Source organism: Leptidea sinapis, chromosome Z (assembly GCF_905404315.1).
Source record: "Leptidea sinapis chromosome Z, ilLepSina1.1, whole genome shotgun sequence".
In the NCBI taxonomy this organism is placed as follows: Eukaryota; Metazoa; Arthropoda; class Insecta; order Lepidoptera; family Pieridae; genus Leptidea; species Leptidea sinapis.
The window spans coordinates 13,502,491-13,516,715 of record NC_066312.1 but is presented as its reverse complement, the minus strand read 5'-3'; the positions used below and the strand labels follow the sequence as shown (position 1 = coordinate 13,516,715).

The following is a 14,225-nucleotide window of genomic DNA, read 5'->3' as shown; positions in this document are numbered from 1 at the left end:
TTTAAGGAACTTTCTTACACTGTATACAATCTGTGGAATGAGCTTCCTTGTGCATTCAAAAAAAAAGCGCGTGTCCTTTTTCAAAAGGCCGGCAAGGTTCTTGTAATTCCTCAGGTGTTATAGATCATTTGTCCTTTCTTCCATAAAAAACAAGAAGTATATTTAATTTAAAGCACAAGGCATGAAGTAGTTATTTATTTTAGTAGACAATGCCAAATACCTTAAGCACTGCTGCTGTTGTTGCTTATATAATAACCGTCAAACGAGTGATTCATGTCGACACTGTTCAGATCAGCACGGTCTTCGCTATCGGGGCGCAGAGCGTCGATGCATGAGACTATCTTAAGCGCGGGCCCGAGCTTCATGCACAGTGCCATCACAAGGTGCTCGGGCTTTATAAGCAACAGAGCTTCGCCGTCAACCTCTTGCATTAAGAACTCGTCCGCATAACAGGCACATCCCGGTATCTTGCGGATAAATTCGAAAACGTCTCGCACCTAACAAACAAACACAATCATTATATAAACACTCGACAGCTTAAATCATTTATACCTCTAGATATACAGTGACTAGCGACTGTGAGCAATGCATGAACACTAACACAAAGTGGGAGGCTCCTTTGTACAGGATGCCGGCTAGATATAGCTTATGCGTACCACAACGGTGCCTATTTCTGCCGTGAAACAGTAAACAATACTGTGTTTCGGTCTGAAGGGCGCCGAAGCTAGTGAAATTACTGGGCAAATGAGACTTAACATCTTATGTCTCAAGGTGACGAGCGCAATTGTAGTGCCACTCAGAATTTTGGGTTTTGCAAGAATCCTTAGGGGCACTGCATTGTAATGGGCAGGGCGTATTAATTACCATCAGCTGAACGTCCTGATCGTCTCGTCCCTAATTTTCATATATAAAAAAACAAAATGATATACAAATCGAGAGTGTAAGACGTAGCTTGTCACCCACACTAAAGTAATATAGCTAGTCTGTTTTTATCGGTTGTCTAGCAGCAAGAGGAGAGATAAAGATCTAGTCATATAAATAATAAAGTCATATATCTATGTCGTGATAGCATGCTTTCTTATCTCGTGAAATACAACATGAAAACAAATGATAATTACAAATTCTAAATATATAAAAATTACATGACACGTGGTTTGTCCGCGATGGACTCCTAAACTAATGATCAGATTTGAATGGGGTAATCCCTATGGGGTATTCATGGAGTGCAGTTTAGTCCAATTTGAGAGATAGGATACTTTTCATTTCAATTTGGGGCCCATAATAATTTTTATTTCCAATATTTGTTTTGTATGGACATATTGTCTGTGAGAGAATTTATTGACGCACGGATCTGTTGTGAAACAATTTCATTATAACAACAGGGAGCATACGTTACGAAATAATTCTTGATGTTTTATAATTGCTTATTTCTCGCAAATAAAAAGCTAAAGATTGTTGATTAGTTCAAATATTTAGGTCACATCATTTCGAATGACTTAAGAGATGACATAGAGCAGGAGTGTAGAGCGCTGTCAGTAAGGAGTAATATGCTCGCCCGCAGGTTTGCACGAAGCACAAATAATGTTAAAGCGTTATTATTCAAAGCATTCCGCCAGTCTTTTTACTCGAGCGGCTTGTGGGTGTCATATTCGCACGGGGCTTATAGCGTTCTACGTGTCACATATAATAATGCGTTTAGGAGGTTGTTAGGGCTGCCGTGGCGTTGTAGCGCTTCTGGAATGTTTGCTGAGGCATGTGTGGACGGTTTCCATGCCATGATGCGCAAAAAAGCGGTCCCCATTTTGCAGCGTCTACGTGTAAGCAGTAACAACATCCTAAAGATGATTGCTGCCAGAGCTGACTGTTCCTTCCAGAAACACTGGATACAGTTAGCTCTAGGTTTTTAGATATATTTCACTAATAATACTAACGTAGTTCAGAATAAATGTTGTTACGAATATATATAGAGATGTCTCTGAATTAAATGAATAAATAAATAAATAAATAATATTATTGGCAAATTCCTATAAAACAGTATTTTTTCTATAATCTACAGAACAACGTCTGTCAAATCAGCTAGTTAAGTAAGATAAATATCTAAAACTCACCGTCCAACCTAGAACATCATTCTTAGTGACTGTGCTCGTCTCTGAAGATTCACAATTAGTTTCAGCTCTGTTTTCAGATGTCGCTAATGTATTGGCAGTGTTTGGCTCTGTACTCGAAGATATGTGTACCAAGGTGCCGTCGTTCATCATTTTCTTTTTACCTGCATTAAAAAGTCAATTACAGATATTATACTTTTAAAAGGTGTAAGCTTTAAGTGAAGGTATTTTAAGACACCCCAGGCTGATTCTGGCAATGGCTTCGCATTCCAGAAGGATGTCTACGGGTTTTCAGCGGCTTCGCAGCAGAATCTGCACAGGTTTTCCGGATTCACTGAGACCCATTCAGCTTGCTATGGCCAGATAGGAACCCCGTGAGGGTTCTCAGTTGTCTCCTGTCCAAGCTTATGCTTATTGTTTGGCACACTTACATTGATAGTTGCCTAGGAGTAGCTTAGCTTGCCTATGGCCTGGTAGCGAGGACCAGTAACTGGCTGCCTCCAGCATTTCTTGATTCCTTAGGACATTGCGGATAAGAGATTCTCCAGCTCTACAAAAGGGTTCAGGGCCTATGAAGGGAGATGAGGCTCCATCCTTAGCTAGCCGGTCAGCCTTCTCATTACCTATTACACCTTTGTGCCCCTGTATCCAAGCCAGTGTAACTTTATTACGCTGGCAGAGGATATCCAGTTTACTTCTGCACACTAACCGTGAAGTTATTGTAAAGGACGTCAGTGCCTTGAGAGATGCTTTACTATCTGACATTATGGCAATGTTTCTTGACTGGTAATTCCTGTCAAGGTTCATTTATACGCACCTGTCTAGTGCATATACTTCTGCCTGGTAAGTATATATAGTTGCTTATATAGTTGCTGTTTTACCTAAGGCTTCATGGTATTTGATTGCTGGGCCGAGAACTCCAACACTGGTACCGGCTTCAGTCCTGGAGCCATCCGTGTACTACTTAATGGTATGACTATCTAGGTTTACCTTGGTATTGCAGGTTTAATATGAAAACAAAGTCCCCAATCTCCATAAAAAGAGCTATTAATTATTCATAAGACTTACGTGGAGGTTCAGACATTGAATGCTTTGTCTCTTGTTGTGGCTCCCTTTCCAATGTACCAAACTCACGCAGCGGCCGATTTACCTGTATCATTATTGATTAATTATTAAATTTATTCATTTTTTGGTCTCTAAAATATATATATATATAAACTATAGTATTAATGTAGAACATAACCGTGCTGTGATATGATTTAATATTGAACTTTTTTTTAATGGAATATTTTAAATAACTTACCGCAAACGGCTCGGCAGCTTCTTGTATTACATAGCCCTCAATGACATGTGTAAGGATATTTGGTTTTACCATGGCTTTTGGTAATCCTTTATCCGTTACTGCAATAAATCATATAATTAGTATTCTATATGAGTAGTAGTGTATATAAGTCTTCTCTCAAGTGAGGTCTCGAAGATAATATAGTCATTTCTCTAATGTATGAGGTTTATTGCAGACAATTTTTTTAATGTTATACTTCTTTTAGCGCGTTAGTAAAAATTATCAGAGTGATATTTAAGATGTGCGCGCACACCGTCACGTCAATTCGACACCCTAGCGTTAACTGGTCAACTAGCTGACCATTTGTATCATACTTCAGCTACCGTAACTCATAAGTCTACTACAACCAATGGACGAGAATGAAATAATTTTCAATATATAACTTAAATTCATATACAAGTATTGAATAAAAAAATCTCTCCAACTGTATAAAAATAATTTAATGATATTGAATAACACGTTATTTAACTAAATAATGCGTTATAATAATATTTTCATTGGTTGTATTTAACATCATCTTTATTACAATATTGATTTTTCTACAAACGCAAAACAGAACGAGGAATAAATTTAAGGGTTTTTATTTTGAAGAATGACTTCTTGTGTACGTACACACGTTATTTTTTAATTGAATTAATTTAAAGTCAATATCTGAACATAGGCTGGGACTTTATTATAAAAATAGAATACATTTAATTGCGTGATAAATAGCATACCTTGGGTGGAGCTCATATTTCTGCTGGTGCTTGGCGTATTTTTGAACATGCCTGTTGAGCCAGTTGTGGAGGTGCTTGTGAAGCCACTTGTCAACCCGCTCGCAGAACTCACGGTTGTTTTTGATGTTGCAACAGCGGTTCTTACCTATCATAAAATTAAAATAATTCCTAAAAATCATTTTCGTTTACATAATACTAACTATTGTAAATCAAAGGCATAAAAAAGGCATTTATATTCTAAAGTTTTATTCCTTTCGAATACTTTTTGACATCACTTCAAACACTACCACCGCTTCGGAATAAATGACGCTCTGAGAGAGAAGAAGCGAGCGAATCCATTAGATATATCGCAACTAACAAAATGAGTGACCTGCAGTTTTTATAATTGATCAGGTTTTGTCTGTTTTAAATCAAAAACTACTACTTTTTCTGTAAAATACTTTATACATTTTTAGATATTTCTGGAGAGAAATAAGGTATGAATCAATTTTGCTGTTTTATAACGTTTTTTTTTATTTAAGAATACATACACTGCAAATGGGAATGGAGTGACCACGCTCATATTATATTATAACATAGCAACCGTATTTTTTACAAAAAAAAAGAAGCCCACTGAGTTTCTTGCAGGTCAGGCCTCAGGTCTGAGGCATACTTTTCGGAAAAGGTGGTATTTTTGACTGAAAGTCAATAAGTATATTATAAAACATAATAAGTATAAAATATATAAACGGGTCAGGCAACGCTTAGTGTGGGGGTCAGTATAAAATGTTAAATTTGTACATGCAAAGTGCGAAATAAATGATTTTGTATATCATAATTTTAATAAAAATATTTGAATTTGAAATATATTATTTAATTACCGAATCAATCCATGCTAGGATTAGTAAAACATATAAAATCACTGTTACGTTAAAAGAAGGAATGTTAAAAGGCATTTTTATTACAAATTTGGTTGAAGCCACAGTAAAATTATCAATGAATTTTCAAATGTATGTACCTCTGGAGGGACGGTGGTAGACTGAGCTTTGTTTGTTACTGCCGATGTTGACACCGCCATACTGGTGGTCAATGAAGTTTTTGTTGCTGATATAACACAGTCAACTTTAGTTGGACTCTTTTTAGATATATCTCTTGCCGGATCTGTAATTACAATATTTCATGTTCTACACACATATAATGACTTATCATTCTCATTCGGATAGCGGAACAGCAAAAGTCTGCTTAAAGACAATGTAAGCCACACTTTTCTCCTTAGTTGTGTGTTAACTGTCACTGTCCGAATCAAACCTGAACTGAATAAATGTTTTACATTGCTGCTTATTGACCAAGAATATTTTAAACAGCTGAAACAAATGTGGCAATGTATAGTCAGTCAAAGCTTATCATGGTGCCATTGTGGTATGTTTCATATTTCGGATTTGTTTTTATACGACGTGATTTTTCTATATGACGTATAGAACGTCGCTGTTATGCATAATACCATTTTAAATGTTATGAAACTTGGCAAATTGACAGTTCATTTTGGTTTTGTAATTGGATCGAAAGTGAATTTTGATGAATTTATTAGTGGCCTCATCATTCCTACCAAAAATGATAATAAATCAAATCAAAATCATATGAATATTATTATCTTTTTTAAACATTTACCGCTACTTCGCAGAAGGTTGAGCTTTAATGAAAAGAAGTGGCAAAAAACTCATTGCCACTCTTCAGAATCAACATTTACAGCTTCATCAATTTATAAATCATTCCAACTACAATATTATATAAATGTAATGCCTGACACAAATCAAAAAAGTAAATGTAAATTAATATGTAAAAAGTAGAGTTATTGAGTGCAGTAGATGCATCAATAAACAAATAAAGGTATTTTGTGATGATAAGATACCTGATGCCAACGTAGTTGTTGACACAGAAACATCTGTCAGCATTGGCATATTGAGAGTTGCAGGCTCGGAGGTTGCATCTGTGACCTGAAGTGATATCTGCTGTACCACAGTTGCCTAAAAATAAATTTATAAATCAAATGTGGCTTAAGATCTATTATTGTATGAAAGTAAACAATCAGTTTTGGTGTGAAGTATATATATAATATTATACATACAGGTAACAGTTTTCTTTATCACTACTTACATATAATAAAACAAAGTCTTTCGTCGCGTCTGTCTGTGTGAATGTTCTCGATGAACTTAAAAAGTAAGTTTTCATCAATAGATACTGTGGTTCTCGAAGAAGTTTTTAGTATATAAGTTGTTAAGTTTTTGTATACATTAACGATAGAGATGTTTGTGCCATCTGGGAGTGTCGACGAAAACGCTATCTAAGCCCTTTGAGATATAACAAAATAATGTATGGTGAAATTGTGTAGCTTATATAGGTGTAAAGAAAAGTGCCCGATGGTAATAATGTAACAGCTGTTTACACAAATATTTTAATCCTTATCATTTCATTGCTACACTAGCTGATACCCCGCGACGTCGTTCGCGTACGTATTTTTACACCTTGGGTTACATTACTGGACTTTTAGTAGGGATCCCTAATTTTTTTTAAATTTAATATAGCCTATAACACCCGGAGATAATGTAGCTTCCAAACAGTGAAAGAATTATTCAAATCGGTTCAGTGGTTGCGGAGCCTATTCAATGCAAACAAATAAACAATCAAATCTTTCCTCTTTATAATATTATATATAGTATCGAAGTATCGATAATATTATAAAATCATTCAGTAATACGTTTTTATTCCATTTTTAACTTTGATTACACAGTTCTGATGGCTTTAGACTACATTATCCCCGAATTGTTACAAAAGATGTAAATTTATATATTTTCTATTGACAGAACAATGTGTGTCGCGTCAGCTCGAATTCTATCATGTATGTCATTTATTAGAGCCGGAAGCCGTCCACTGCTGGACATAAGTCTGCCCCCCAGAACGCCATGACGATTGGTCCTGTGCTGCCCTCATCCAACCTATTCCGGCAATTACAATGGGGGATATTGAAGGATTGGCGAACAGACTTAGTTCTGTAGCATACGCGGTTAAAAAATTAGACAATTAACTGACATAGATACGGCGCGACTAGTATACTTTAGTTATTTCCATAGTATTATGTCCTATGGTATATTGCTATGGGGCAACGCTGCCGATATTAATACAATGTTTGTGCTGCAGAAGAGGGCTATTCGCGCTATTTATAACCTAGGTCCTAGCTAGCTAAATTCAAAGAAATTAACATCTTGACTGGTGCTTCTCAATATATTCTTGATAATGTAATGTATGTTCATAGGCACATAAGTGAATTTGCCAGAAAATGTCATAACCATAATGTTAACACCAGGAACAGACATAAACTGATGATGCCTACTACTCGGCTAAGTCGAGTTAGTAAGTCTTTTGTGGGGCGATGTATATGCTTTTACAACAAGATCCCAGAAAATGTTCAAAACAAAGGTGTTACGTTATTCAAAAGAATTGTTAAAAAACGTTTGTGTGGTAAAGGTTACTATAACATAAATGACTTTCTTAATGATACCACAGATTGGGAATGGAGCGACCGCCCTCAGGCTATTAAATAATAAGTTTAATTGTACAATGTTACTTTGTAAATGTTACTTTAATTGTAAAACATATTTTTGATGAAAAAAAAAAAGCCCGCTGAGTTTGTTGCGCCCATTCTTCTCAGGCCTGAGGCATTCACTTTGGAATGGGTGGTAGTTTTTTTGACTTTCAATAAGTGATTTCACATCCTATTTTGAATAAAAATATTTGAATTTGAATCTTGACCAACTTTTTGGAACATCATCTGGGGGGCCTACCAACACTACGGCTTCCGGTACGTGGTCGTCATTCACGGACTGCCCCACGAGTGGCCATCTGTCAGTTGAGCTATGTGACGCAACTATGTGGTAGTCCATTGGCCATAGGCGGTGATTTTGGTTCTCCTACGAATCTCCTCATTTCTGATTCGATCTCGTAGGGCATGCCCGAGCATAGCCCTCCCCAATGCCCTCTGCGAGACCATTAGATTCCTCATTTGGCCCACAGTTAGCGAACACATTAAACATTTCCAAGTAAATGAAAAAACAATTATACCGTTGCAAGTTGAGCCTGAGTTTTTTCTTCACTCTTGTGCGGTAGATGTGGATGGGGAGGTAGCACGGAGCTTTGCACAGTCGATGCGATCAGATTCATGGATGTCTGCATTGTTAGTTGAGATTGATGAGAGGAACTATTAGACGATACCTGTCAAACATATCCAGCTAAATAAACACAAAAATTAAAGATATTATATCAGATGTACAAACAGCATGTTGTATGTATGTTTCAAGTCACACTATATAACTCTAAACATTTTAAACAATATGTTATTTTAAAGTTAATATCCCTAACTTCAGAGATTAATTATACAAATTAAATTTGTAACCATAATTTATGAACAATGCGGGACTTATTAAAACCATGTCGTGTTAAGATTATAAAGAGCGACATCTCAAGTCAACTTCCTAATATACAATTATTGGGGTTGATCAGGCTATCAACTGTAAAGTAGATCCTGTAGATGAATGACATACCAAGATTTAAGATACATGCGTCATTGGAACGTTTGGCTCACTGGTAAGAGCTTTCAGACGGAATCCGAGAGTTTGAGTCCAGCATTGTTCATAAATTTTGGTTATAAATTTAAATCAATAATTTTGAAAAATAATTAAACACCTCTCTTAGGCAAATATATTTTAACATGTGATTTGAGTTTGTTTATTTGAAAATAAATATGAAAATATTTTTATGGAACATATTAATATAATGTGTTATGATAATTTACCGATGGCATGTTAGGTGTGTTAGAAACAGTGGATGATTGGTGCAGACCTCCAACCGTTGTCTGCACAATACTACTGCCAACGATAGTCTGTAGAATGTTTATAATAATTTAAATAAACAATATTTATTTCATATACAAATCATGGAAGTATCAGAATGACAACTGCAGTAATCAGTACTCAACAGCCCATAAAACTATAAGCACTTAATATATATTTGTTCTGTAATATATCCTACAAGATACATAAGATTACTAAAATGTATTTAGAATGAAAGAAGAAAGAAAAAAAAACGACAACGATAGACGATGCAGTACAATAAAATAAAATTGAGGAATATTTTTTTATATACGTCACAAAGTGGTCCCAACTCAGCAAATTTGCTGGTTTGGATTTACTGTTTTATTTAGATCTATGCCAAAAGGGATACATTTAAATAATTAATTTATTTTATATTAAAATATTTATTAATAATACTACCATTGAATATTATTAATTTTGTAAGACATAAATTACACGGACAAAAATTACAAAATTAAAAATAATTAATCACCCTTACGTGGGCGTTTCACATACGAGCTCTGACAGCTACGGCGCGAAGTGGAACAATTAAGTGTCAGTGCCTATGTTAGCTCGCGGCTACTAGATTGCTTACAGGATGTTCCGAAATGATGTACTGGAAAATTTATTTATTTAGGTGTTTTATGTATTTTAAGTTATGAATTTACTTCTATATGATTAAGAAGTTCATATTAAGTAATTATAATTAAGTAAAAATATATACTCTTGAAAATAATATTCTCTTGTTGCCACCTCAAAATTAATTATTTAAACATTCCTACCCAGGAAAATACTGACGGAATTTATTAGTAATACGTTTCTATCACCCGAAATAATAAGTTTCATCGTCATCATATTGGCAATAAATAAGTCCAACAAATCCCAAACCATATATCAATCAAAACAACCTATATTATGATATGACCTCGATAACATCACACTGCGCCCGTCTCCATAAGACTAAACAATACTCGAATAACATATCTTCGATTCTAATATCGTAATTACTGTATAAATATTCATAGCTCAATATCTAAGTACTTCGGTAGCCGGTACGCACACGAAAACCGAAACTGTACAAAACAAAACGAAAAACGAGGGCATTGGGTCGTTACAGAAAAATAAATAGTTTTGTAAGAAATGTAAGAAATAACTAGTTTGTACCGTGCTGTTATATATAAGTTTTAATCGCATGCTCTCGGACTATTATATTAAGTTAAGCGCTTATTACATTTAACTGTATTAAGTCATCCAAATTTAGTCGTTACTGAATTAAGACAAGTATAATCGAATTGAGAAACCTAGCTTCCTAAATTCAGAAGTAAGGATGGATTCTGAATGACTGAATCATTTAGATGCCTAATTAGAAACGCATTTAGGAAAGTGTAATCGCATTTAGTTACTGATTTCAGTCGCTAATGGCTCTTCGTGCGTGGACGTATCTAAGTTTTATGTTCCCGAATAATAGTAATAGCCTAAACAAGTTTCAGAGATAGTTTTTGTCAGCAGGGCTTGGGATATTAAAGAAATGAAATTTAAATCTCGATATGAATTTTCTGTTGCAATTTTTCTTTTGCACTAATACTGTCTCGTCGGAGTAGTAGTATCTAGTAGAGATAGTATCTTGCTTTTGAATAAACGGTGACACAAGATTTAATCATATTGTCTCTAACGATCTCGAATCCATTCGTAGATCATTAAGTCTGAAGTCTGCTGGTTCTAAAACACCTTTTGTCTTTGTAATGTTTGCTAACTTTCACCCATGATTTTAAATTTTAGTTGAGCCAGCGGTCAGGGCTTGCAAAGGCCAATTTTTTGGTGCCTGGACAACACTGGAGCCATCCTCGTACTTATACGACACGTCCGAATTCGTCGCGCTTTAAGTGGTGACTAATTCAGCAACTAAATTAACTTAAGTAAGAACAGTGTGATCAGATGCTTCTAATGTGTTTCTAAATTTGCTTCTGAAATTAGATGACTAAATTCAGTTAATTGTAATCACCGCATTATCCCTATCGGAAGTCGGCACTCCACAGACGGCATTTGTTCACGTACCTACTGTCAGACGCGTATCTCATATTCGTATCACTCTGCATAATTCGTTATGACATATTTATACTATTTAGTTAGTATATACCGATATATAAAAATTTAGGGTACCTCTGCTTTTATACTACAAAGCTTTTATTATTATGGACCATATAATTTTATGATATAAATTTGATTCTTACTTGTGATTGTTGTTGAATTGTTGGCATTTGTGGTAAAGACCCCTGTCCGGATTGGCTGGAATTCATTTGACTGACCAATGAGCTCACAGGAGGAGGGATACTGCTAACCTACATACAATATTTAATGTTAACATAACATTCATTCATCATTTTTTCCTAAATTTTTTCCTGTATAAACCTATCTCTTACACTATTTATTAACATAAACTATTATAATATATATTTTATTTCAATCTAAAATATTATTCTGTGCTAGGTTTTGAAAGTTTTTACTTTAATAATATGACTTACTGGTTGAATTTGCTGAACCATGGAAACATGTGGCAACCCTGACATGGGTAATGTTTGGGAACTCGATCCAAGGGGCAAATTTCCTTGTGACAGCATACCTACAAAATTAATTTTGAAGTTTACAATATATATTTAAATAATTAATATTAGCCATATTAAAAAAAAACACTTTTGCCCATTATTTTCTCCAAAGTATACCAATACATGTCATTTATATTGAATGTTTGTCAAGGTATATTAAATGTACTATAATATAGAGGTTTTATTCAATATCTGTTTAACAGGCGTTATCATTATAATTATAAAAGACTAAGTAAAGTAACTGTAAGTAAGATTTTAACAAAATGGTTACCATTTAACATCGTTTGCGAGCATCATTTATCAATTTTAAACATTCAATTTTTAAAGCTGATGAAAATAACTTTCAATTATAAAACTTAAAATTAACTCTTGGTTATTTAAAAAGGCATAAGTTTGTTTGTTTATTTAAAATAATAAGGAACAAACAATTATAACAAAATATTCACTTAGAATAATTTAAATGTGTATGTCTGTCTTATTTTAACTAATTACCTTGCTGCTGATAGTGCTGATTCTGTTGCTGCAAAATCTGTTGCTGTTGTTGTTGCTGCTGCTGCTGTTGGCAAACATTGAATTATAAGAGCAGCATTATCTATTTAATACAGTTCAAATATATCTTTGATGTAATATAATGGTGGAGTTGTGCCCCATTCGATCCTCACCTGCCACATACCAATGTGGTTTTGGTTTTTGAATTAATATATTAGTTTATTTGAAGCTTATCAGTGAGGTCAGAAACACTTGTGATTCCTCTGGTGTTAGAATAGTGTATGCTGCGGTGATTACTTACCATCAGGTGACCCGTATGCCTGTTTGACCTCCTCTTCCATAAGAAATAACGCAATTTAAAGATACAGTAGAAACTGAAAAGATAAACCAAAGTAGTGTTGTGTTTATAACAGTATAATTATATTACCTGTAAGGAATGCTGCTGCATAATATTTTGCTGTTGCATGTTTTTGTTGAGTGTCTGTTTCTCAACACTTGTTATTTGTCCGTTAGAGTTCATAACCAGTACCCTGTAGACAGGAAAAAAACACCTTAAGTATGGTATGGCTACATGAAGTTATTAAGTTAGTGTCAGTGCTTCAAAACATCGATTCTCCTTTTTTCGATTTTAACTTAATTTTATTAATTTAAATTTAGGTTTAATATATTAAAAATTGAAGATCGACAACAAAAATTTCAACTTTGTAAGCAGATTTATTTTACTTATGGACTAAAGAAAGGGGACCTATACAGATGGAAGTACAATCATGCCAAAAGATGGAGGAAATGCGCCCAAAATCATCACCAATGGGGAGCCATTGGTGAAAAAAAGAGAAGAATAGATTTGATTTGATAGAATGACATGACTAGTTATTTTCCTAATATGAAATTATTGTGAGTTGAGCACGCTCCCAACTCTACAATAGAACTTGATACATTGTTCATGGGCCACAATGAAGAATGTTCACTCATTTTGATTTTTAGCGTTTGGTAATCTCTATAGAAAATATAAAAATTGAGTGTAAAATTTATTCCGATACTTCAATTCGTTTCCGAGATATGGAATTGTAATTTTAAGCCAATGGCGCGAATTTCCATCGGCCCGTGCTCGCTACGTGTGACGTCATAATTCAATACTCGTGTAGTACTTTTCGCGCGTCACTACGAGATTCCGCAAATATTGTTTGAAATGTTTAATTTAATAATAATAATATCATATTGTGTTGTGCTAAATATAAAATCACAACCACTTAATAAGGAAATAAACGATTCAGTGCTGACCTGTGACGTCACACAGCGGATGCGCGCCTGCGTAACAAATAAATATTTATGGTAACTAATTGGTATTTTGAAACGAAACAAATACCAGTGTATTTATATACATAAAGACTTTACTATGGCAAGTACGTTAAGTTTCAAGCGATTTCGCTTACCCATTAACATTCTTCTTAAACAGAGATATTGCGTGACCATTTTTTGGGTGAGAGTATTTGTCATAGACAAATATCAAATGTTTTTTTTTTAGATATACTTACTGCTGCTTCGTATGCTGTATTTGATGTTGCATTTTGTTCGTCTGGTTAGCAGCATCTTGTTTAGTAGCAGGGGCTGGCGACCTAACTCCTGGCTTGCTTCGTTTGTTTGACTGTATTACAGAGAGAAAAATTATTGAGTTAATGGTTGTCATTGATTATGAGTGCAAACTACAGAGCTGAAGACGAATTCTATTATTATTTTTGGCTTTATAAACAGCACCAACGAATAGAATTCATCGGAATGAACGGCTTAATTAATTTTCTGAAAAATGATGACTGACTTACCGAGTTCTGGGATTGATTTGTGTTTGTCTGTGTTGAAACACTTGACGCCGGCCTTATGCCGCCTGAAGGCAATATATTTGACAGAGGACGGGAGGTTTTTGCCATCCCTTCGGAAGATGCACGAGGTTTCGAGGTCGTTGGTGTTGGAGCCGACACACTCGCATCTAAAATACATTAATTTGCAATGTTTGTATATATAAACATATATTAATTAATACAATTCGCACAATTAAAAAAATTGCTTTGCAGAAGCAGCTGCTAAACACA

The 14,225-nt window shown here is 34.7% G+C and overlaps 1 protein-coding gene across 3 annotated transcripts in view; it reads right to left on the bottom strand.

Annotated features, from left to right (window-relative positions):
- Window positions 1-14,225, bottom strand: part of LOC126978545 (polyhomeotic-proximal chromatin protein-like) — a 69,800-nt gene that overhangs the window by 6,870 nt on the left and 48,705 nt on the right. For 2 of the 3 annotated variants that reach the window (XM_050827470.1, XM_050827473.1), the window contains 14 exons: window positions 13,959-14,122; window positions 13,674-13,783; window positions 12,566-12,668; window positions 12,142-12,205; window positions 11,569-11,666; window positions 11,278-11,385; window positions 8,259-8,408; window positions 6,052-6,166; window positions 5,161-5,303; window positions 4,164-4,308; window positions 3,409-3,506; window positions 3,174-3,255; window positions 2,109-2,269; window positions 221-497 (listed from right to left, as the gene is read on the bottom strand). In XM_050827470.1, the coding sequence (XP_050683427.1) occupies window positions 222-497; window positions 2,109-2,269; window positions 3,174-3,255; window positions 3,409-3,506; window positions 4,164-4,308; window positions 5,161-5,303; window positions 6,052-6,166; window positions 8,259-8,408; window positions 11,278-11,385; window positions 11,569-11,666; window positions 12,142-12,205; window positions 12,566-12,668; window positions 13,674-13,783; window positions 13,959-14,122 (1,817 nt within the window). In that variant the 3' untranslated portion in view covers window position 221. The remainder of the gene's footprint in view (window positions 1-220; window positions 498-2,108; window positions 2,270-3,173; window positions 3,256-3,408; window positions 3,507-4,163; window positions 4,309-5,160; window positions 5,304-6,051; window positions 6,167-8,258; window positions 8,409-11,277; window positions 11,386-11,568; window positions 11,667-12,141; window positions 12,206-12,565; window positions 12,669-13,673; window positions 13,784-13,958; window positions 14,123-14,225) is intronic. The other variant, XM_050827471.1, reaches the window with a different exon arrangement.